Source organism: Struthio camelus, chromosome 26, assembly GCF_040807025.1.
Source record: "Struthio camelus isolate bStrCam1 chromosome 26, bStrCam1.hap1, whole genome shotgun sequence".
NCBI classification, from domain to species: domain Eukaryota; kingdom Metazoa; phylum Chordata; class Aves; order Struthioniformes; family Struthionidae; genus Struthio; species Struthio camelus.
This window is the reverse complement of record NC_090967.1, coordinates 4022539-4047443: the sequence shown is the minus strand read 5'-3', so window position 1 is coordinate 4047443 and position 24905 is coordinate 4022539. Positions and strand designations below refer to the sequence as shown.

General features: G+C 43.4%; 1 protein-coding gene across 19 annotated transcripts in view; it reads left to right on the top strand.

Annotated features, from left to right (window-relative positions):
* The first annotated feature begins 231 nt into the window (after positions 1-231).
* ACSBG2 (acyl-CoA synthetase bubblegum family member 2) overlaps positions 232-24905 on the top strand; it is a 45278-nt gene continuing 20604 nt past the window's right edge. For 5 of the 19 annotated variants that reach the window (XM_068919871.1, XM_068919870.1, XM_068919874.1 and 2 more), the window contains exons 1-13: positions 6292-6480; positions 13178-13307; positions 16056-16135; positions 16725-16966; positions 18011-18099; positions 18664-18784; positions 19265-19345; positions 20204-20353; positions 20572-20748; positions 21438-21619; positions 21888-22121; positions 22847-23064; positions 24048-24187. In XM_068919871.1, coding sequence (XP_068775972.1) covers positions 13207-13307; positions 16056-16135; positions 16725-16966; positions 18011-18099; positions 18664-18784; positions 19265-19345; positions 20204-20353; positions 20572-20748; positions 21438-21619; positions 21888-22121; positions 22847-23064; positions 24048-24187 — 1815 coding nt within the window. In that variant the 5' untranslated portion in view covers positions 6292-6480; positions 13178-13206. Of the gene's footprint in view, positions 444-777; positions 888-4709; positions 5723-5887; positions 5973-6291; positions 6481-10392; positions 12805-13177; positions 13308-15206; positions 15299-16055; positions 16136-16724; positions 16967-18010; positions 18100-18663; positions 18785-19264; positions 19346-20203; positions 20354-20571; positions 20749-21437; positions 21620-21887; positions 22122-22846; positions 23065-24047; positions 24188-24905 lie in introns of those variants that run through there. The other 14 variants (XM_068919877.1, XM_068919878.1, XM_068919876.1 and 11 more) reach the window with 10 other exon arrangements.

The following is a 24905-nucleotide window of genomic DNA, read 5'->3' as shown; positions in this document are numbered from 1 at the left end:
CAGGGTTGATAATCACCAGCTGATGGGTAGTGACAAGGGCCTTAGGATGAGAACTTCTGTTGCCGTTGTGTTGGATCTGAAAGAGGTGTGTATGCGTTATTTAAGATGGCTGCCTTGTTGGTGCTAAAGTAGGTGGGAAATGCTCTTGGGTTTCTGCAGCAGCGGCCTGCTGGAAGAGGGATAGTAACAAACACCTTCAGCCATATTCAAGTGAGGTGTAGCTGAGCCCCTAGGGCTTTGATACATAAGCTGTAGTTAACTTGGCTGTGTCTGTGCTCACCTCTCCATTCCAAACATCTGCCAAAAGCTGTTATCCACACAAGTGTCAGCAGAAAGGAATGTGTCTCTTTGCTTCAGCCACCTCTGTACAAAACTCGGCTTCGTAGCCTAGACTGGCAGCAAAGTGAGGCTGTGCTACAGCACTGTGAACTGCAGCAACTCAGGTAAAGGGGGGCAATGAGGGGCAATAATAATTTCATCTGCTCTAAAATGTTTTTCTAGAACTGTCAGGTTAGGCTGTTGAGGGAGAGTTTTGTTCAGCAGATAAACTTCTATCAAGAATTATGCTACTGTAGCTTTACAGGTACAGTTGGCTGTTCTAGGAGATGGACGAGCAATAGGCTAGTTCTAGGTAAAGACTAAGTAGTTGTTATCGTGTGATGTAGTATTAATCACTTGTTGATCAGATAAACTTGGGGCTGAATTTTCTGAAAACCAGAGCGTGGTAGAACAATCACTTTCCATCTGCCTATTTTGTGAATGTTTGTGGTGTTTCAGGTCACTTTTTCATCCAGAATTGTAACAAAAGGTTGAAGTCTTAGAGCAGTTTGGAACCTGATCATCCAAGTTGAACCTTTTCTATTTGATCAGCTGTAATGTTTGCATAGGTAAGGTCTATATGCTTATGACAAAGCATCTTAAAATTTGGGGGTTTTAAAATTACAGTGAGGTTACACTTGCAAAAATTCTTAGAAAAATACTAAAAAGCTCTATGGATTATTAATAATTAAGGCTGCATTACAAGGGCATAGGTCTTGCACTGTGCTCCAATTATAATCAACTGATCAGTAGCAATTTCTCTGTTTATATTGTCTCAAGGCACACAGGATGATATCTGAACTCTGCTGTAATCAAGTGATAGGACGTGTTTTCCGTGTTGCTATCTCTTACCTTAGTTACATATTCATCCTCTTCCTCAGTTACAACACAGTTTAAAGTGGGAGAGCAGACAGGGCACACAGCCTTGTTCTTGTTTTGGGCTAGACGTGCCTGGTAGACACTGTAACACCATTGCAACAGAGTTCCTTGGTAATCATGAAGCAGGCCTGCTGTTTTTTATCCTAGGGTAGTGAGAAGAAAATACAATTCTTTTGTTTATTGAAGTTTCTGAGACAGAGCTAACATTCTGGGCTGCTGGAAATGCATTCCTCTTACACATGTAACTTTTGTGTGCATCTAATTTTGGATCAAACTGCTTTCCATCAAATTCTTTTTCAAGATTGGAAATACCCTTGGGCATTAAAAACACAGTAATGTGGTTTTAGCACTGATGCTCAAAGGACATTGACAAGGTTTGTAAAGAGAGATTATATCTAGCATCAGGCTACATGATTATACGGGCTAGAAATTCTGGGGCTAATTCTCCACTCCCTTTCGCACTCCATAAATGTGTATGCCACATACAACACTTTGCATGTTGCGTAAAACAATGGACAGTATTTGTCTATACTATGTTGTTTCAAAATCCACTAATATACATGTTTTAATGAGTATTAAAAAAATAGAAAGGTGTTTGTGCCTATTATAGACAGGACAGATGGACTGTTTGCTACAGTTTTATTTATGAGAATGGAACTGCATAAGGCTCATGTATTATAGAGTAGCCTTACTGAGTCAACAAAGTTCAGATTATCAGCTGGTGGTGAAGACTCCTTGCCTTTGGAGCTATGTTGATTTGTGACAGCTGAGAGTTGAATGTGACTCTAGAACTTAATCTGGTGTTCTGTGTTTTTTTTTTTTTTTTTTTTTTTTTGCTTTTTCCCCTCCTCTCCAGAGAAACTTGCACCTATTTGCTGTAGAGCCTTTCACGTGATCGGAGGAAAGATGTTACAAGTCCTTGGTGGGAAAGATAACATGATCTGTTTATGTTTAGAAATGATTGTGCTCTAAACAAACTCTTTTGCCTCTATGCCTTTCTTGTGACCCGTTATTTGCTATCGCATTTTCTCAGTGCATTCATTCTCCTCGTGCTGCACTTCATCTGGAAATTGATAAAACAGTTTCCTCTCTCCCTTCCCTCCCCTGCTATCTTTCAAGTCATTGTCCTGAGGTGCAACTACATTTTGGGCTGGGTCACTTGCTGCCACTAACTCTTGGAAATTTGTGAACTCGATTGGAAGAAGGCTAGCCTAGAATAACTTACAGATCCTGATCCAATGCCAGGGATGAAGTGGAAGGGTGATAAAATAAAGCTGTGTAAACTGTTTCAGGTCATTTAAGTAGGCAGATATGACTTGTTCCATATGAGGAACAGTTTAGCTAAATAAGAAACTTATTTCCACTCTCTTTTCTGCTGCTCTGTTAAGTGATGATACTTCTTTTGAGACAGAGAGGAGAGAATGCACAAATGGAATTTCTTCTATTTCACCAACAAGCTGAGTGTCTTTCTGTAGGTCACGGGAAGCTTGTGGCCAAACTGAAAGATGAATGCAGCACCCTGAAGCAGCTTCACCTACCAAATGGCAACATCTTGCGGGGAAAAAATATGTGGTTTGTACACTAGTGTTCTTAACCACAGTCAGGTGATTTGAGATATACAAGTATTAAAATACCAAGGGCCCAGTCTGCGTTTATCCTGGGCCTTGTCAAGGCACTTATCCTACATCTCTCACATCTTGCATGAGATGCATCTGACCTTGATGAGATCTTACTCCCCCCCCCAAGTCTTCCATTACCATAAGTTAAATGATTGCATAAATGGTAACACAGACTAGAAACCCAGAGCCATGTCCGCCCTAGGGAAAAAGGTGGTAGTTAACACATAGTAGTTAAAAAAAAAAAAACCGTAAAGTCTTAGGCATAGACAATGCAAGACCTCACTATGCTATTGTAAGTGATCCAAGGGGACATTAAACTGGAGGCTTTATCCACGTCATATACGTTTGTGTTTTGTACTTACTGTAGTACTTGGGCCTCCTCCCCACAAAACTTACCAGCAAGAATAAAATGGAATCTATGGAGTTTTTGGTTTTCCCTTCAAAGTCTATCCTGTATTGCCAACAGAGCTTGAGATGGCTTTATTTACAGCCATGTCCCCCTCTCCTACAACCTCCTTTTGTCTCACAAGCACAGTTTAAAGGTAGTATGAAACTTTGATTGTTAGTGACATTGAAGAAGCCTTTCCATTATAAAGGGGGAGGGTTTTTTAGCATTTCTTAAATATTGGGATTTGCCAGATATCTTCTGGAAGCTTGTTCCACAGTCAGACACTAATCAAGAACAACTTCCCCGCAGTTCTCATGGTTTGTCCGGGAACTTTGGCCAGTAAGACAAATTTTAGTTGTCTTAATTCTACAGATGCAAACACCAAGGCACTATGCTCACCTACCTGGCACTTTACTGTAAAATACCCAGCCTTGCTTTGGATGTTGATGTTGGCAGGAAATAGCACATACCTTCTTCCGCAGAGCTATGCTGATTATCATCAGATGAGAAATTGGCCTCTAAAGTCCCCAAGACTGAAAATTTCTATGCAGGCAGTAGAAACTGGTATGTTTCCTCACTTGCCTCTCTCCTCACCTGTAGCCAACGAATGCAGGACTAAGGTGCATATTCCACTCTTTCCCCTTCGTGCCAATATGGATAATTCATGCCGGTTGCAATTTTCATGACCTGAAAGTCCAGTCAGCAGGGAACCAATAAAATAAGTCCCAAACGTGTGATCTGAACACCTGTCACCTGCAAAGCCTTCTCTGTCTCTCCTGGCCTCGCCAGCCAAGGCAAACGTTCAGCCTAGGTGAGTGATTCTGTACTCTGCTAACGTTTCCTGGAGTTGCTTGGTCCAACCTGCTTTTGGTGCCTCGGAAAGTGAGAACCCTGGCACTCTATGGAAGTTATTTACTAGTAAATGTAGAGCCAGTAATGATGATATTTGACAAAAGGTGCAGTCAGCTGGGGCGCTCGCTATCCCTAGAGTTCAAGCTTAAGTACCCTGTTTGTAAAGGGCTAGGCTGTTCTGTGACCAACCAGTAATAACAGTTCTTATAGATATGCCAGCTCTGGCTAATCCCAGTTCTTACTACAAGGTAGAAACTAATGCCCTGCAGGCAGTGAGAACAGTCCATCTACTGCTTGTGGCAGAGTTTTAGAGGAGTATCTGCGTTTCTGGATCATGTGCTTTCCTTTTATCTTGTCCTTTGCCAGTAATGCATTGCCCCCTTGGTGTGAGGAACTAAAGTTTTGCAAACATCAGGACATCTACCTTTGTGGTGTTGCAACCTCAGGTTGATAGATAAGGATGCTGGGAGCACAGAAAAGTAACTTGCACAAGGTCATTTGTTGGGTCAGGGCAGCACCAAAGATAGAACTGGTTATTCCCACCACATCAGTTAACCTTGGGGCCAGGCCACTGAATTTTTTTTTTTTTTTTTGAGAATTATGTGCCCTTTGTCACGACAGTAGGTGTTGGCTAATGACTAAGGTAGGAATCTGGAGTAAGAGGGCTAGCAATCTGCTTTGGGTTTAACAGATATTTCCAACTTTCTGGATGCTGTATCTTTGCTCTTCAGAACAACTCAAATCATCTGAATCAAAATGAAGCCACACAGGGGATTTGGACAGGCTGCAGAAAGGAGCTGATGAGATAGCTGGGACAGGGAGGGGAGCGTAGTGGAGCTGTGGGAGAAGGCTCAGGCTGCAGAAGCTGACAAACAGCTGAAAAAGCAAAAATTCTTGGGGGCCGGGACCTGCAGACCTCACAGTGTGGGGCTCTGGGGGTTGACTTGGCAGCCAAGGGCTCTCTGTGCTCTTGCTGCTGTTCCCCAGCTGCTGTATCTTAACACTGTTTTGTTCTTTGGACTTTTTGCTGCTCCAGCTGCATCCCTGGATCTTCTGGCAGTAGCTCCTCTCATGACACATTCCTTAGGTCTTCTCTTCAACTAAATGGCTCACACCATATCTTCCCCACCCAGTGTGAAGGGGGAATATAGGTGGAAGGTGGTGGGGAGAGCAGAGTATGCAGGGAAGACAATGCTTAGAAATCCTTTTTCTGCATTAGCAAAATAGCAGCAACAATTCAATGTGGGTACAGCTGTTCTGCTAATAGGATAGACAAAATTTTGGCTTTTCTGCAACTTCATCTAATTATTTGCTCTTATTTCTAGATGATAATCTACCCAACCATTTTTTTTAATTATTATGTGCTATTGGACTCAGATTTAAATAAGCAAGATGCAGGAAGGACAGAAAGCGGGGGAGCTGGGAACAGACCGCTGGTTCAAACACCAAGTCCAGTAACCTATTGGCCACACTGCCTTTGCACCGCTCAGCGCATCTGCTGCTGCCAAAACTGCACGATGCTTGTGGCCCTAGCGCTGTCTAGCACAGGCCCAGCCGATCGCCTTTGTCTGCACTGAATGGAGAGCAGCAGCATGTTGCTAGTTAGTTCGCAGCTGTGCTGGGCAAGCCTCTGCACTGCTCTCCCTTGTGCTGCAACGCTTCAGCTGTGAGTAAAGACCACACCATTTCTTCTCTCGCTTTCATCTCTGCCGACTGCATTTGGGGGTAAAGGACTCGAGCAGCTGCAGCTGCCGGGCGTTTTCGACGTGCAAACTGCTGCTATTAGCTGTTTCTAAAGCTCAGCTGTTTCGAAATGACTGCAGCGTGACTCAAGCCTCCTGTCCAGCCGCGGAGGCCCTGCACTTGCTCGCTCTTATTTTTCGCCTTCAGCGCGGGCTGACAGTCCGTCAGCTCAGGCAAGGGGTCCGCCTCGCGGCAGCGCGGAGTGGCCGGCCGCAGGGCCACCGACGCGCAGCTCTCGCCGAGGCCTTGCCCCCCGAGGGGGGGGCTGCGCGGGGCCGGGCTACCGAGGGGGGGCTCACCAGCTGCGAGTTTGGGGGTGTTCTGGGCGCCGCGGGGGGGGGGGGGCCGCTCCGGAGAGGCCAGGGGCCGAGCGGCCCCCCGGGAACGGTCGACGCGGGGCCCGGGAACACCTGAGGCGGCGGCGGCGGCGGCGCCGCCGCCACGGGGTCAACGGCCGCGAGTTGCCGCGGAGGAGGAGGAGGGAGGGGGGGCGGGACCTCGCGGCCTTCCGAGCGCGGCGGCGCCCAATGGGACGGCGTGGCGCGGGCGCGCGGGGCTTTCAAGCGGGGAGGGGAGGGGCGAGGCCTCCCTCCGTCACGAGGGCTCTAAAGGGGCCCCGCGTGGCGGCGCGTGGCAGCCGCTGCAGCGCCACACGGAGATCACCGCCCGCTCGCTCCTGAGGTAACGGCGCGTGCGCGAGGGGGCGCCGCCTCCCGGCCTCGCTCTCCTCCGAGGGCTGGTGGCTGCACTCTGGTTGAGGGGTGGGTGGGGGGCTCGGTACAGCCCCTACGCGGGCTAAATAACTGCCAAGGAATCGAAAACGGGAGGGTTACGCCCTGCTGAGGGAAGCCGGGCTTGTGGCCCGGCGCCTTGGAGCCGGTCCCGGTCGGGCGCCCTCGGGGTCGTCGTGTCCAGGTTGAGCCAACCGCTGACCCCGCGCGGTGTCGGGGCAGCTGCCAGCCCCTGTGAGCCTCGATGACCGCCCGTTTCTCCTCAGAGCGTGCCTCCACACCGAAAACAGCCCCTTCGGTGGGCGGCGTGGCCCGAGGGGGAACCGATTTTACTTCAGAGTTTGTGTAAACAAACAAAAAGTCCGTTGAGCCTCAGGCTGCTGCTTGGCGTCGTTTCGATGCTCTCTTTGAGGAATCGGGCTGCGTGCTGTCCTTGCTGCCTTACCTCCCTGTTTTCAGTCTTGTTCCTCTTTTTCTGTGTAGCTAGCTGCATGTGGCAGGTATGGTTTAATTAGTTAGGCTCTTGTTGCAGCAATTTCTACTGATACGGTTGAAATCGGCTGTGAGTCGCTCTCTTGCTTCACAGAAAACTTACTACGGGGCGAGGGGGGGAAGCTACGTGTGACCAGTTGCTTGGTACTAGCATCACTTGTGTCTGATAAACCTGCCTACCTGTTTTTTCCATTTCTGAATAACCTGTTGCTTGTGTCACGGTTGGGGAGGGAGGGCTCTTGTGGCTCTCACAGCAGGTTCATATGCTTTGGTAACCTTTCCTTTGGTATCTGGAAGCTGTCCTATGAAAATGGGTCGCATGTCTTTTGGCCAGAGTTGTCTGACTGTTTATGTGATTGTGTAGACCTTGGTACAAGAGCTCAAACTTTTTTTTTTTTTTTTCCTCTGCAGTATTTGGTGTCAGTATATTTTCAGGACTTTCCAAACGTGCTGAATGACAGACTTATAATCTCGCAAGCTGTTGTTGGCTGTCAGATTCAAACAGTGATCATACTTGAATGCTAAACGGATCAGTTTTGGAGGGTCTCGCTCTTTCGTTGTGGAATTATGAGCCACGTTTCTGTCAGTTGTAGAAACCACTTAACACTGTCATGAACAAGGTTGCTTAGCAAATGAAAACTGAAATATTTTGACTTTACAGTTAAAATAGTAATAATTAAAAAAAAAAAATTAGAACTTTCTGTTTTGTTAATGAGCCAGAGCTCTAGGTCGAAGCTAAAATGAAAGTTAAATAAGAGAAGTTCCATGACTTCCTCCTGTGCTATGAATAGCTATCGTGAATTCTACCCTGTTTAACTTCTCTTCCTGCACTGAAGTGCATGTGTTCACATAGAAATTATTTCTGCTAAATTAAGAGCAAGAAAGGCAGGCAAGCTAGAGATCTTAGCAACTGGTTTGAGGGCAATGATATCCTGAATGTGGTTTACTTTTCAGTAACATGGTAATGGGAGCTGGCTTCCTGCAGGGGAGTTGGTTATGCCTCTCTCACTCTCGCTCTCTCTCGCTCTTTTTTTTTTTTTTTTTTTTTGACAAGCATAGGCTGCTTCCCTGTATTCTGATCTATTACCTTATGCAAGAAAGTACCTCACCTGTACAAACAGTAAAATAATATTAAGTGACTTAAATGTTCAGTATCAGAAGCATCGCAAACTGTGAATCTGACCGAACCTCAAGTAGAGATTAGAAAGTCTTGGATATTGTGGAAGCTGGCGGAAGCACAGATGATGTGCCTCTGCAAATACACTCGTGTGCTTCTGAAGTAGTCTTTATTCTGTGTTTGAGGGGATTTCCCTTCCACAAGTAAATGAATGAATGCTGATCACATAGTACACTGAATAGTAGTTTGGGAAAGAGGAACTTAAAACAGCCTTCTGGTGAGTCTCTTTGGGATATTTTAGGTGAATTCCCCAGCATGTTCCGGAGAGGTAAACTGCATAAAACTGAGAATTACAAGTCATGTGGTGGCTTACGTGGCGGAAAACTGCGTTGCCAGGGTCCTGCCCTGGGCGATCCTCTAGGCCCTCTAGTGTTCAGTACACACAGGCACTCCCCTCAAGTTGGGAAAGCTATAGGTCCAGCCGACAACCTCGTATGTTCGGTAACTAAACCTACTTATGGAAATATCTTACTGCTGGTAGCTTTATTAAACTAAAAATTCAGCTCCTTGAAGCAGCTGCAGTGGACTCAAATGTTTATCTGCAGTCGTGCAATTCATTCAAGAGTTTGGTGTGGTATCATTCTCCTAGGGTTTGGGTTTAATTTTCTTCATGCTCTCTGCTCCTTCTGTCATGTATCAAGGTATACCTAGAGGGCATCAGAGTATTTTACAGTACAACCATATGCTTACCTATAGTCAGGGGTATTGTCTAGGAAGAAAACTTCACTGTTCAGTTTATGTTGCTGCCCTTTTAAAAATGAAGAGGGAAATCTAAAAGAGGGAAAGTCATTTGTTGCTTATCTTCTTTTCCTTAACTTAATAAGTTTTTAAAGAAAACAAACAAAAAGTCAATTTCAGTTTTGGTGGAAATCTGGAAAGACGGTGGGATAAGATGGCAAGCTCCTTGAATTTGGTCTGCGCAGGGGAAATCAGACAGGATCATATGTGGTGTCTTTGTGAGTAAAAGAAAATAAAGCAGCAGCAGGAAACAAAGTGGACTTGTACTAGCAAATGTTAAGAGATGACTGACGAACATAGTCGATAACTTGACTTTGAACTGATGTTTTTAAAGTTCTCCATGTATTTTGAGTAAAGGCATATTCAGAATCTGTTATAAATGAAACCTTCACTTCTGTATTGTGGATTATTTCAAGAGTTTGCATACAGTCAATGTTTTATTTTGTTTTGTAAGTGAAGCTCCAAAGCTGTTTCTATGAAATAGTTCACAAACTTCCAGTTCTTCTAGGATACAGCTCCTTTTCTCAAAGCAGGAAAAAAAAGCTCCATGTTTAAATGACTTAATGTTGACACACAGACCTCATTAAAAATGAGGTTTCTTCCATCAGGTTTTTGTTAGGTGTGTGTTCTTTATGTTACTGAACAAACGGGACGCGTTATATTATGTGGTCTCCTCAAGAAATACTATGTGGCAGGACGGGACCATCCATGACCCTACTGAGCTCTCATAGAGCTTCCATAAAAAATTGTGGCCTTGACCTGGTGAGCGTGTGTTTATTTTTGTTATAGCTCATATAGAATAGCTGTGCTTGTAAGCATCATAGAACAAAAGTGCTAGCTATATTGCTTAGCAGCTCTAATAACAATAGGAAAATGGGTAGGATCCCATAGATCCTATGGGTAAAGCAGGAAAAAAATAAGGAGATGAGAGAGTAAAGAAATATGGAACCTGAGAGAACATGAAGAAGAGTGCAGTTGAGCTAAATGTTCTTGGGTTATTCAGTCAGGGCATAGAGGCATGCTTCTTAAGCTGCTCTTTCATGTGATGATTTAGGGGAAAAGGGGTGGACGTGGTGAGTTTTCCGTAAAGTTGGTGGCCTCTGCCAAAGAAGACCAAACTCCACATTTTAAAAGTGGATGGTTACTGATGAGCAATAATATAAAACTGCTAGCAGTTTCCCCCTGTAAGGACAGCGTGTACCTTCTAAATGTTGAGATCGGTTAATTTTAAATACCAAAGTTCTTCCAGATTCACCCCACTGCACAATAGGTGGACTGAAAGATGAATAGCCATCAGGTTGCAGTAGACAGTATTTTTAATTTTTTGACTAGAACTGAGCACAGTTATAGAAACTGTCCAGTTCAGCTGCTGGGAAATCCTCAGAGCTATTTCAATTGGAGAAAACTTTGTGACGTTGTCTTAATATATTGACTTAGTCATTATTAATGTAGAAGTAAAGGAAACGGTTTGCAACACAATTTATTTAACTCTCAGACAACCGCTTTTTATTTCTTTAAGTGGAATGAGTCCAGAGAGTCTCTTTCATGGAAAACTTGACTGATCTTGCATAATACTTCTTGTGTAAGCGATTTGCCAACTGTTGTACTTTCCAGCAGCTGCATTAGTTATGATAACTATGGAGACCTCTTACAATGTGGTACGATCAGTAAACTAGCATGCTGTTTACCTACCTCAGATTTATAGTTGAGGGGAGGAAAAACATGTGGAACCTTTTGGGCAGGAACTTTCTGTACAGTTCACATAGCAGGCAGTACATGCTATCTTGACTCCAGACTCAAGTCTCGAGGTATTCAGGAATTTAAAAAAAAAAAAAAAAATCCTAAAAAACATCCAAGCGTCAGTGTATTGGCAGACTTTTGTTTCTAATCTGCGCTTGTTACATAAAATGCACGACTGACTTGGTATTCCCATGGCCTAAATTCATGACGGAACTCGCACAACTAAACTGCACTTCAATTTTCTGCTTACAGGCTTATATTTTATGGTACAAGTATACTTGGTCGCTCCAAAAATTCTGCTACAGCGTGTGCACGGAGGTGCTGCTGTTCTGTAGGTGTGTTGTCAGGGTTTTGCCCAGTACCGGTGAGTCTCTGTGAATAGCACATGTGCACAGCATACTGAGGGCAGAATACAGTTATTTTCTCCAATTTGAAGTGCTTTTTCCTCTTGAGTGATGGGAGGGGGAAAGGGGGGCAGGCCCACAGCCTACTGGCCAAAATGCTTGTCTGGGAGGTGTGAGGCTGAGTTCAATTTCTTCCTTTGCCCAGTGTGATTCTGACCAACCTTTGACTCCCCAAGAGCATGCCCAGCTATGCTGCGGGATAGCTGGAGTGAGGACACCTTCACCCTTTCTGGTGAAACTTCTTTGCTGTATTAACAAGCAGGTGGCAAGAGAAAGGCTATCATTAGTGCAGAGAGAAAAGCTGCCTTCAGGGGCAAGGGGGGAGTCTTACATTCCTTGCTGTCTTTGTGAGGGTGTTGGGGAAGAAATGTGTGTAAGGTTTTGAGAAAGGGAGTCTTGTGACTAGGCCCCTTCCTGTGTAGGAGAGGTGGTAGCGTCACCTCCAGACAGGCACCATACAATCTGGTAGCTAGCACACTCTCCTAGATGTGGGTTTGAATTCCTCCAGGCTGGGGAGGGAACTAAGCCCATGTTTCACAGTTCTGGGTGTGTGTTACTGGCACTAGGTTACTCTGCAGAGATAAGATGCCTTTTCTCCTAGCTGCTTTATTAAAAGAATGGAATAAACTGCTCTGGTGTTCCAGTCTAGAAGGGGGTTTTGGGCAATGTCTGCCACTTATCTCAGAGCTTCAGAGTTCAGATTTTGGAGATGCTGCTCTCTCAGCTCTGATTAATTAAACTCTTTTTGTATTGTGAATTCTAGCCTGTAGCAGCAGCAGATCATGGTTTAAGCAACATCATATTCTTGTGCAGGCAAGGAAACAGATGGAGGGCTGTGCTCTTCTGGGCTGGAAGCAGGTCCGCATGCTATAGATTGCAGATCGCTATAGTTTTCTCTGTCCTTGTCAGAAACAGAAAGCTGCAGAGTCACTTCCTCTTTCAGCCCCTGCTTACTAGTGTCTGATTCATTAGCTAAAGGAAAGAGCCCTTTTATCTAATGTCTGTCTTTGTTCAGACAAAAACGCTTTTCACCTTGCCTGTTCAAGTTACTTCTGTCTAATGCAGGTACAAAATAGAAAGCTAAAATCTGCTTTTTAAAAAGATAATGAGATTCATCGCCAATCATTTAGGATTTCATTGAAGTGATTAAAGCTCAGCTGTCAAATCATAAGCATCAAAGGCCTTTGAGGAATGCAAACAAAATGGATGTTGCTTTCAGTATTAGAAAATACTTCATTTAGGGGATGAAACCCTGTAATGGCCAGGTACCGAAACACTCACTGAAAGCAGCTTGGAAGCTGCCGAAAATACAACGTCTGTCAAAGGCTTATTTTTACAAAAGCAGATTAAGTCTGTAGTGTGCACGAATGCAGCTCGATGCAGAGCAGTCAGCTCTGCAGCAGCCAAGGGCTGCGTCCCTTCCCAGCTGTTGTGGGTGTGTTGCAGGTAGGAAAAAAGAAACCCTCCACCGTCCCAGCATGCCTTAAAAACTCATTGTATGCCCTGGTGGTGCAGGCAGGAGGCACATGACTAGAGCTTCCTTATAAGGAGCCTGGTGTGGGGTGATGGGCCACTTCCAATTGCAAGGCAGGGAACACATGACATAAGATACTATAGATCTGCCTTGTGGGCGCTAGTTTAAAAATAAAGGATATTACACATCTATGCTCATCCTGAGAGGCTGCGGAGAGGAAAGACTGCACGAAAGCACAGACAATGCACTGTAAGACTGAAATCAGAACTGTGCAGTGGTTGGTTTTGGGGGAGATCTGAGAGCTGAACAGTAGTGTTTTGGGCAAGAGAGTGTAAAATTTAAATGTTAGCCTCACAGTAGCTCTTAAAAACTGCAAATGTCATGCTCATTTTTGGATGAGAGGGTGGATTTATATTCTACTTCTGATTAGTTTTTTCAAATGATCCAAGCGTGATGTTAAGTGCGCTTAATCCACTATTAGAATTTACTGTATTTCGTGCAAATACAGCAGTTTTGAGTCACGTCTGCTTTTGGATTGCCTTGATCAGATAGCTGCATCAAAGGGAACTGATTTCACTGTGGCATTTGATTCTATTTTCATTTTAAGCAACTGTTTTTACAGGGACAACGCTGTGTGAGTCAGATACACGTATGGCACTTGCAGACCCCATCCCCGCGGCTTATCCTAATTCAGATGCTCAAGGGAAGTGTGAGGTGTCACTGGATGATGTACTGGTCAACTCTTCAGCTAGGTTTGTCTAATTTAAGATTTACTTTCTCTGTGGTGACTGTATACATAGGATATAGCTATTATTCTGGCACTTTTATTTAGACTAATTGGGGCATTAAGATTTTTTTAGGAAGAAATTTCAAACGTTTGGTACTGCTTCCAAAATCTGAAAGTTGGATCTACGGTCTAGCTATCTCAAAAGGAGAAGAGGAACCGAATTATATTTGCTGTATGTAGTTACCACACAGAGTCCAGGCTTATGAAATAAAGTATGCATTTAACATATACCTAAAACGTAGGAATGGTAGAATATTCTACATAGTCAAAAAGATCACCTCTCGTAAAGGAACTTTGCATAATTGTTAAATCTAGCCAATTGGGAAGGCACTTCTAAAATACTTAGAGTACATAACGGGTAATGCATTCGTTTGTGAAATGTTGCTCTAACCAGATAGAGGTGTGCCTTTATTGGGGGGCAGCTTGTTTGCAGTACATATGCTGGTATTTATCAACCTAGGCAATGTGTTAGTCCATCTGCAAATCTAAATAGCCTCTTACTAAAGAGCAGGCTAATAGTTAAGGGTCTAAATTTCAGCACAGCATAACGGGATATAGCTGACAGACTTCCAAGACGCTGCTTACCTATTTTTCAAGCAGTATTTGAATTGCATATAGTAACGAGGAGAAAAGGACAGCTTTTGATTCGTTATAAGGGAAATAGCTGAGAAATTTTTCTGGTTGTTTTACTGGGTCACTTGCATGCTCTGATTATAAAAGCAGGTAGTGAAATGATGCAGAACCATTACAACTGATGATTAATCTGCGCTCTGAAAAACGTCCTCAGTAATGATGAGGAAGTGCATAGTAGGAAAGATGTAGTAACTCCTTTGGGTGATTAAAAAATTCTGATTTACTTCTGTCTGGTTTCTAGCTTACAGATTAGATCAGAGAAGCAATTCTGCTTTTGGACAGCACACAGGACTAGCCATGTCCAACTTAACTGTTTTCTTGAAATACTGCATTTTCTCTGTGCCTTAAATCCTGTGAGATCAACGTCCAAAGCAATTATAGTTTACCATCCCCTAGAAATTCAGAGAAAACGTAATAGAGGCAACCACTTGCTCTTTACACTGAAATTCATATAGTACCTTATGCTGATTTATCTTTTTGATTTAGTAGAAAGGGAGGAAATTGTGACATTTAGGTGGAACCCTGCCAGAATTAGGCTGAGGATATTGCATGGAACCAGTTCTGTGCCATTCCAGAAAGGCACTTGCCTATTTGCAAGTGTGTGCTGATAGACAGAGATATTGGGGCTTATTTTTGTCACAGACCTGCCCCTGCAGAAATACAGGGATGTGTGCGCAGGGCTGGGGTAAGCCAGTGGGCAGATGTCTGTGATGTCATGAGACCCTGGTGCGTTCCAGAAGGCCATGGCTTTTCCAGACCCTGGGAGGGGACACCGGGAGGTGCTCTCCTCTCTGAAATCTGAGGGTCGGTACTTAAAAAGGCAACTTCTCACCAAAAATTGCAATGGGGAAGAGTAAATATCTAGCATTGATGTGAAGAAACAAACACCTTCGTGACAGCCTGGAGCCAAGGACTCCTGGAAGGACTGTTCAGCAAGGCAAGATGGAACTTTTGTTTCTGCGGGATACAATTTTGGGTAGACTAAAACTTGGACCTTAGTGCTCAGATGATGGTACAAGTGGGGTATTAGCCTAGGGTACAGGAACAAGTGTCAACTTCCTGTTAGTCGGAAGTGAGAGGTGTCATTGTAGGGAGCAGAGCACAGAGAACTGAATAGCAAATCTCGCAGGATCTAGCTTCCAACTTGCAGTCTGAAGAGTGGGACATGTGACTTAATTATTCTGTATCCTCATTACTTATGAGTTTGACAAAGTTTTTTTTATTTGGAAAGGGGAGGAGGAAGAACTCTGGTCTATAAAAGCTGGCACGTGGACTTTTACCAGATCTTGCAAGGTTGAAAACAAAAGGGACAACTGTCAACTGGTACGCTGGTACAAGTTCCTTGCAATTAACATGGTTGAAGACAGGGAACATGTCTGAGACTGACTGTTTCAATTTCTTCACAAGCATCTGGTGGGGTCTGATATAGTGACTTTATTAGGAAAACGTATGAGAAGAAGATTTCCTGCTAAAACAATTTCCTGCTCTTCAGCTGGCCTAGCCTTCTGCAGGAAATCTTTGGGGGCTCTCCCAGGAGGTTACTAATGTGATTGCTGTACTCCATAGGAGTAAGGCTGCTGGGGCCTGCCCCCTTCATTACGCTCACATGTTGCAGAGAAGAGAAAAAGCACCACATCTGCATGCCCCTTCCTGTCCCTCTCTTTCTCAAGGCTGTAGACTCTTTGTTCCAGGCACATACAGCAGACCTGTGGTGTTGAGTTCTGGCTGCTTTCTGGATGCCATGTTTATGGATTCCTTCTGTTTATCTGAAAGGATAGTTACAATTAGGACAACATGCATGGGTGTGTAAAAAAACAAAAAAAACCAAAACAACAACAAAAAAAACACAGGCAAAGCTTGCAGGCTTTCTGGGATAGGGCTGTAACATTGCCATCCATGCAGACTGAGCTGGCAAAATGAATGATAAAGCAAACTACAGAAGATGAAGAACCGCTATTCCTTGTTTGGCATCCAAGGATGGGTTCTCTGAAATGAACATCTGAACAATGTGAATGAACTTATATTGTTCTTCAGCCAGTGTGTTAAAGTCTATCCAGCACTAATTGCTTTTGCCTTGCAGAATTGTTGAGGTCCACAACGCTGAGACAGTTGAAGATACTAAGACAGAGGGATCTCAGATAGACATGCTGCATTGCAAAGGTAAACAGAAAGGAATTTTAGTTACAGTTGCGTGCCTAGAATTATTATTTAAACGAGAGAGAGTAATTTACTAAATGATAACAATAGAAGACCCTCAAAATTACAGAATGGTCTCTACAGAAACCTCTTGAACTTAGTCTATGAAGCACTGGTGATTACTTCAAGGAGTAAAATAGGTAGTTTAACTTGTCTAATGCATATCTACCGATAATCATACGCTTCTGTCCTTAAAAAAAAAAAAACCAAAAAAACAAAAAAAACCACAGTGTATTTGATCATTGCAGGAAGCTGCCACAGTTACCTGTACAAGAGCTTTAGGGTAGAATAGGGTCATCCCCTTAAGTAGATTAAAGGGGGAGGTAAACAAAAAGGGAAACATAACAAAATTTTGAATGTACTTCTGAGGCTTCATCTATTAGTCCTGATCTAAAATAATGGGAGTCGTATGGCAAACTTGACGAGAAATAAGTCATAAGAAAGGTGCATGCTAGCATTTGCTTTCATATGTTTGAGACACGCACACACACTGCTATTACGGCAGCAAGCAATTTCTAAACACAAGATGTTGAACACTTTTCTTCCAAACCAGTGTTTGCACCTCCTACCCCCAGTGTGTGGACAACACAACGAGATGGAGAAGTCAAACTGAGGATGGATGAACATGGCATAGGCAGTGAGAAACCAAAGACAATTCCTGAGCTATTTGACGAAGCCGTTAAAAAATACGGTAATTGTTGTGCCCTTTCATACAAAAAGGATGGCCGTTGGATGAAGGTGTCATATAAGACGTACTATGGTGAATGTTGGACTGCAGCAAAAAGCTTTCTGAAGGTAAACTTTTGTTGAATTCTTCTCCTCCGTCACCTTCAGTCAGTTTGACTACTGAAATGGCTGTAGTCAACTGTGTCTTAAACCTGCAAATTCTCTGAGTGTAGCTGAGTCCTAAAATGACAGGGAAATACCTGAAAATGCCATAACATCTTGGCAATTATCACAGTGTTTTTGTTTAAGTTCTTACAAGCTGCTTCTCCATTCAACTAAATGAAAGCGAGTATGAAAACATTAAAGCTGAGGTGTTTGAGACATTGGCAAACCTGGACAAAGCCGCTTATGAGGCGTGTAAATTTTAATCTTTCCAGGAAAAATCTTCAAGGGATGCATATGAATCCAACTTAAATGTCAAAGCTGGCTGAGCCTTTTGGCTGTACTGTTGGCTATTAAGCCACTCAGAAGGGGAGAGAAACAAACATTACATATATTTCCTGTTACCATTACAAAGTCTCATTTCTGGAAGTTAAGGCCTCTCTTTTTTTCTCTCTGATGTGGGAGCTTCCAGTATACGTAATTCTGCTCTCTGTGGTGCAAAACCAGAGAGTAGTTGAAGTGGTTTGAAAGACTTGGACTTCAACATTTGGCATTTCATAGCAAAATGCCCTTGCCTGTCATTGGAGCTTGTTGTTCTTGACATCAATAATGTCTGATATATCTAACCTATATGAAATGCCTGTATCTCTCAGCAGGTGTTGTCTAGCTTAACTCTTACCTTCTCCTTCCCAGCCCAAGACCACAAAGGGAACTGATAACTAGCTAGATTGCGGCTTTATAATACTGTTTGTGTTGGTAAGCTAATCATAATGAATGCAGACCAACACAACTTTTTTTCCTCCCTGCCTACTGATAAAGTAGGACGATGTCTGATGTGAAACTTAACTGGCTCCATGTTAAGTCTTGGGGATTTTTTTCAATATGAATTACCCTATCTAATAGCATAAACTTTTCTCTTGACGCTGTGCTCGCAGCAAAGATCTGTCAATTAACTCTAAGCATTCTTCAGTGGGAAAACAAGATTGCTGTAACCTCATCTCTTGTTTACAGTTGGGACTAGAGCGTTTCCATGGAGTATGCATCTTGGGATTTAATGCTGCAGAGTGGTTTATTGCTGACATTGGAGCGATCCTTGCAGGGTAAGAATAAGTATTGTCTCTTGATGTGCATTGTGCTTTAGCCTTCAGATAGTAATTTCCATGTTACATGAGAAGCTGTTTTTGATTTAAAAAAAAAAAAAAAGGGGGGGGGGAGGGAGGGGCTGGGTAATTTGAATCTAACGAGGATAGCTAAAACCGAAACCATCCTTTTACTTGATTATGAATTAATGAGACTAAAAATATATATTTTTTTAGCCCTATACTTCTCTCAAAACAAGCTGATCAGCAAGTTAATCCAAAAGCATGCTTATTTGCACTTTGATTAAAAATATGATGATGGGAAAAGCTAGAGATTCACAGTACTGAATTTTGATAGCTTTTTTCCATCTGAGACACTTTGGCCCCTTACACTGTTCTGACATTTCCCATGCCCCAGTACAGAGCCTTTCCTCTTGAAGCTAAGCCCTCTACTGCCTGTTGTTCTCTATTATGGGATATTCTTCCTAAAGTTTTTCCTCTGTTAAAATTTAAAACAGACTGATTCTTTGGCATTGACTCTACTTGTCCTCTAATTTTGCATTTTGCTTTGTTTTGTTTTTGTAGTGGACTTGCTGTTGGTATCTACACTACAAGCTCTCCTGAGGCCTGCCATTACGTAGCAGAGAACTGTGATGCTAACGTTATTGTTGTGGAAAACCATAAACAGCTGCAGAAAATCTTAGAAGTAAATACACTTGTTAAAATAGTTGGAGGCTACAGCATCCTACTGACAGATGTAGGAGGGTAAAGATACTTGTGGGAAATGCTGTATCTGAAAGCAGAGGTGAACGGGGAACACACCAAGTAAGCTTCATCAGTTCAAGCCAGACGACTGGTCACTGGTGCTAACTCTCACTTGGGGAAGTTAAATGGTGATTCCACAGTATAGCAGAGCCTCAAGCTTAAAAAACATCACAAGCCAAAATGAACAATTGAAAATCCCCTAGGTTGTCTGGCAGCATCCCAGTCCAAATGATTACTGTCTCTGCTGAAGCTTTCCTCTCTCCTTGCAATAACACAGACCAGATTATCTTAACTTTACTTAAAATGGCAAGTAACAGTAGTGTAGTCCATTGTGTAGATAGCTGCACGTTCACTGGTGGGTTGAGTTAAAACTTGCTTGTTCCTTTTAAGCATTTCTGATGAATCTCCATTCTTAACACAGATTGAGCATAAACTACCTCTTCTGAAAGCTATTATCATGTATGGGGAAGAACCAAGGGAGAAGAGACCAAATCTGTATTCTGTAAGTACTGGCCATCTTAATGGCTTGTAAATATTGCCAGTGTTTAGCCTGATGGGTTGCAAGCAACCACCCCTTCCATGAGACTGTCATAATCTGAGTTCCTGTTGGCTTTAGTAAGGGATCACTTCCCTAGCTGAAGTGGTAGATCTTTACTGTTGCTCAAAGCTTGACGATCCATGTCAGAGAAGGGAAGGGTGTTGGTGTACTGACCTCTGTTAGGCAGGGTAAGGTCCCAGAGTTATTTCTACTTGACGCTCTCAATGAATAGCAAGGTTGCTACAGTGCAACGTGCCCACAATAGTCTTGTTTTTTTAAATATAATTTCCTACATTTAAGAATAGTACATCCAAAACTAAGATTGTGCATTCATATGGACAACAGTACTGTTTTCCTTTTGGCACTAGTTTGTATGTTTGTACCCTGGGTGTACAAAAATCACCCTCTCTAGACATCCTCTCCCACTGAAGTGCAGCCACAGCATTATTACACTAAGCTTCTGGCACTATTCTATTAGTCAAGGTACGAGTAAAACTACAGGAAGTAACTGCTACAGAACTAGAAAGGTTCTTCAAGGTAGGTGCCTCTCCTTTTCTGTTTCCTTCCCTGCCTCCAGTGGCAGTCAGCAAACATCATGGGGCTAATACTGCATCTTTCACAACCTCTTGCAAAGTCTGTCAGGCCTGTTTGTACTGAATTTGGACGTAGGATTTTAGTGTTTTATGTATCTATTGTTTTGTGACTAGATTTCCTGTCATTCTAATAACCTGAATAAGTTTCCTTCTCTTCATGTGTAGCAAAGGGTTTAATTTCATATGTGGAAGTCTACAAAATGATCGAGTTCTTCTCTTCTGTATACAGTGGGAGCAGTTCATGGACCTTGCCGATCATGTTACAGATAATAGTCTCATGGATATCATTGCGTCACAGAAGCCTAACCAGTGCTGCACACTAATATATACCTCAGGAACAACTGGACAGCCAAAGGGAGTAATGCTCAGTCATGACAATGTAAGTATCTGTGCCTACTGCTGTCAGATGGGTCCCGTTCCAAGAACTATGCGCTTGGGGTGAGGGTGCTGAGGGTGGTAAAGTAGAGATTTAGTATCAGGTATGCCCTTCAACTAGATCACAGGGAGTCTTAGACTTGCTTTGTGAACTGCATGTTCTTTATTGTACCTGCTTAGAACAGCTGTCACGTCTTACTAAATTGGGTCCTTTTGTTTCAGTTGACGTGGACTGCAGCAGCAGCGGGGCGTTTCATACAACTCACGGATGGTACAGAAAAGCAAGAACGGGTGGTCAGCTATCTGCCCCTCAGTCACATTGCTGCGCAGATGATAGATATTTGGTTGCCATTAACCTATGGCGCGCAAGTTTTCTTTGCTCAACCAGATGCATTAAAGGTAAAAATATAAGATAATAAAAAAAACCCCTATATCTATACACCTGTTTGTAGCCTAGGAGGATGCTTTAAAACAAACTTGCTAGACTTAACATAGCTTTTGGAATCAGAATCTTAACTCAGTTTGTTTGCATAGCGGCAGATTGCTCCTGTTTTAAGGGTGTGTTGGTTTGAAGAGTGTGGCACATCTGACCTTTGCTTTTTGACTTTGTATTACAAGCTAGGATGAGCTGGCCAAGCACTTCACAGCAAGGAGCTCCTTGGTATAGCATCTGACACTCGTTCTCTGCTTTAATGGCATGGTTGGGCAATGGGTTTGTATTTGCTCTGTCCATATTGCAAAATGCCACCACAATTAAATCTATGTCCTGAGAAGAGAACAATGAGATTCTTGCCTTGATGCTGTGTCAGCATGGGCATTGAAAACACTGACTCTTGCTACCTCTTCAAAACCAGCGTGGTGCTCGAGTATCTCTGGGCTTCTTTACTCTTGTGGAGCGTGGCAAGACGAGAGCTGGTATTGTCTGGTGATGCTTTGTTTGCCCTCAGCTGTGGTGGCATTTCAGTTTAAAATTGGAGTGATTACTAAAAATTGATGGCAGAGTCCTAGGCCTCAGCTAGTGACCGGTGTTGTCCTGAGGTCTGTACAAAAGCAGTTCTGAAAGCTGTATTAAATTCTACTTCACTTAGGGCACCTTGGTAGACACCCTGCGGGAGGTGAGGCCAACTGCTTTTTTGGGAGTTCCTCGTGTCTGGGAAAAAATGGAAGAAAAAATGAAATGTGTAGGCGCAAAATCATCTGCACTCAAAAGAACAGTGGCATCCTGGGCCAAGGAAGTCGGGTTGCAGACAAACCTGAAACGGATGAATGGGTAATTACAACCTGCGTTTAAGGGGTGTTAAGAATCTTAGGAGAACTCTAGTATCAGATTGGAAATTATGTTGCATGTAATGGGCCAGGACTCATGGACAATAAAAGCCAAAGATAGCAGTGGTACCAAGGCTTGGGGCTTAGCTGGGGGAGCGTGGCTTTTTGGTTTGGTTTGGTTTGGTTTTTTAAACGCTAAAATTGGAGGAGGATGAGGAGTGGGGAAGAGTTTTTACTTTGTCTGAGATTCTGTAATAACTTTTCTTTTACAGGAATACTGAAGTCCCAGTGAACTTCCGCTTAGCCAGGCACTTGGTATATAAGAAAGTTCGAAAGGCTCTCGGACTGGATCGGTGCACAAAGTGCTACACAGGAGCTGCTCCAATTACCAAAGAGACGCTAGAATTTTTTCTGAGTCTGAACATTCCTGTGTATGAGCTGTACGGCATGAGCGAGAGCTCTGGGCCTCAGACAATCTCTCTGCCTCACGCGTTCAGGATTACCAGGTAAATATCCTTTTGTGAGTGGGGCAGTGCTGATGGGGAGCAGCAGCACTGCTTTAAGGTTTCTTTGGCATGAGTTGCAGCTCTTTCATGAGCTCAGCTCTTTCAGCTTGCCCTAGAGTCTTGTTGTGTGCATGGTTTTCTTTTTTAAACTAGGGAGCCAGTTGTTTTGGCCACATAGTGGAGGCGAAGAGACTTGCCAAGGAAAACAGTGCTACTTAAATTTAAATTGGCCTGGGTTCTTTAGGAACTGAGGAGGAAGCAGGGGATTTATGGGAGGAAAGCGGAATTAGTAATTCTAGCCTACAATCCACCTTAACATCAAATTAATAAAGGCAGTGAACAAACTGCTGTTGCTTTGAATGGCTTACTCAGTCCCCAAGTGTTTAGTCTACAGAGTAAATACCACCATCAGTAATAGTTTGCTATCAAGAACATAAATCTTCTAATTCTAAACCTCAGGTGTTCAAGAACAAAACATGGAAAACACCAGGTGTGTGAACACTGATCTCTCTGCAATAATTTTTTTTTTTTTTTGTAGTTTCCATTACATAAGCAGATGCCTTTTAAGTTTATAAATTTCCTGCTGCAGCAGTGGTAATAAAAGGCTGCCTGGCTTTGTTCAAACACTTTAGCTTGAGTGAGTACTGCTATAATCTTGCTCTGCTGTTTAGCTACTGCATTTGAAAAAATGAGTTGGGTTTGGGTTTGTGTTCTCTTTGTTTAAGCTGTGGAAAGGAAATTACAGGCTGCCGGACACTGATTCACGAGCCAGATGGTGAGGGCAATGGGGAGATCTGCTTCTCAGGAAGACACGTCTTTATGGGCTATTTGAACATGGAAGAAAAAACCAAAGAGGCAATTGATAAAGATGGCTGGCTGCATTCAGGTGACCTTGGCAAGATTGATAAAGATGGATTCCTCTACATCACTGGCAGAATTAAAGGTAATGCATCCCCTCACTTTTGAGCTGTTGTCTTGAGGTTACACAAGACCATGCATGATACAACGTGTCAGATCATGCCAATTAAGTGGGCCTGTGTCACGGCTTGCATCAGAGAATGTTTAAAGAGCACTTCTCCCACTGAAGCTTTTAATAGGAATATGCCTGCAGCATGAGTACATACTGTGTTATCAGAGAAGGAAGGTGACCTCTGAACCAAAGAGTGAGTTTTCAGCATAAGAAGAAATCCTGCTTTCAGAAGCAGTAGTTAATGCATCACTGGCTTGTTCTGCAGTGCTGGACCTGTCCGGGTCTTGACTGTCAACTCCCTCCAGTTTCAACTAGCTCTGCTAGTTAACCTTTAATAGAAAACAATAGCTTAACTTTGTTGTGAAAATGGCTTGCAGCAAAGCAATTCTTGGGAGCAGCCTGAGTGTCTAGCACTTTGACCAGCACTAAACAAATCCAACTTCACATAAGGCTGCAATCATTACAAAGAGATAAAACAGTCATGTGGAGAGGCTCCTTTTAAGAATTCTATAAAAGACAGCCAAGAAAGGCAGGTTTACCTGTGCTCTGTATCACACTGTATATGTAGCTTCTAAAACTTTCTGCTCTGCCACAGTGAAGTTTTGGCTTAAAAGTTTCGGAACAACTTGGGTGTACCAACTTGCACGTCTTCTCTAAGATGACTGTCTCTGGTAGAGTACTAAGGTGCTGGTGCTCCTACTCCAAAGCCCATGTTTCCAAGTTACAAACATCTCTGCAGCATTAAGGTGGCTTTGGACATGCTGTTCGCTTACGTACCTCAGTCTTGTCTGTCCTAGCCTGACAAGAGTCCTTCTGGTTGGCTGCTTTACAAGAACGTTGGGGCACAGGCTCACAGTTTGATCTATGCAGACACAAAGGTGATATAAAGTAACTTCAGATTGTGAAGGAAGGAAGAGGAAAGCTCTAGGCATTAATCAAATTTGAACGTGTTCCAGAGCTCATCATCACTGCTGGAGGTGAGAACATTCCTCCTGTTCCGATTGAGGATGCTGTAAAAGAGGCTGTTCCCATCATTAGCAACGCAATGTTGGTTGGAGACAAAGCAAAATTCCTTGCTATGCTTCTAACGCTAAAGGTAGGATTGAGTCTGCCTATTTAAAATAATGGAGAATAGGATGGGGAATCTACCATGGGATAGGGCCGAAAGGACGTAGATTATTTTGCATGTGTTTAATTCTAGTGGGAAGGATAATTGTTGACTGTTCAACAGTATTGTATTCCTCTAGAGACTGGAGGCATCACAGAGCGTGACTTGCTAGCTGAGTTGCCAACACCAGTTGTAACAGCACAGGAAAATGAGTATTTGCCACCTGATCAGATGATGAGATTCTTTTGCTGTTCAGGGCAACTGTCTTTCGCCGTACCACGTAGGACAGGAAAATAGAAGGAAACAGAAGCAAAAGACACAAAAGTCAGACTGATAAAGAAACCCTTCTGCTTTTCTTACCCATTTTTCAGCATCTCCCAGAGCAGTCTAGATGGTAACGAGCTGTCACGTGATTTCTTTTTAAGACTCTGGCTTTAAACTCTATAGTGACGCATACATGGTGGCCTACACTGACTCTTCTGTCTAGGATTGGAGACCCTGCAGGCCTGTGGTTTTTAGGACACTGGAAACTGCTTCTCAGTGAGACCTTGACTGCCAGCCTCCTTGCCCTTGCATAAGAGGCACTGAGCAAGGCTCTGGAGCTAGTTGGGCTGCACGTGTGTATTCCCAGCAGACAACATGTTGCGCTGCTGTGGGATGTAGTAAAGTAAAGCAGTGGACCAGGAAAAGGGGTATGGCAGAGTCT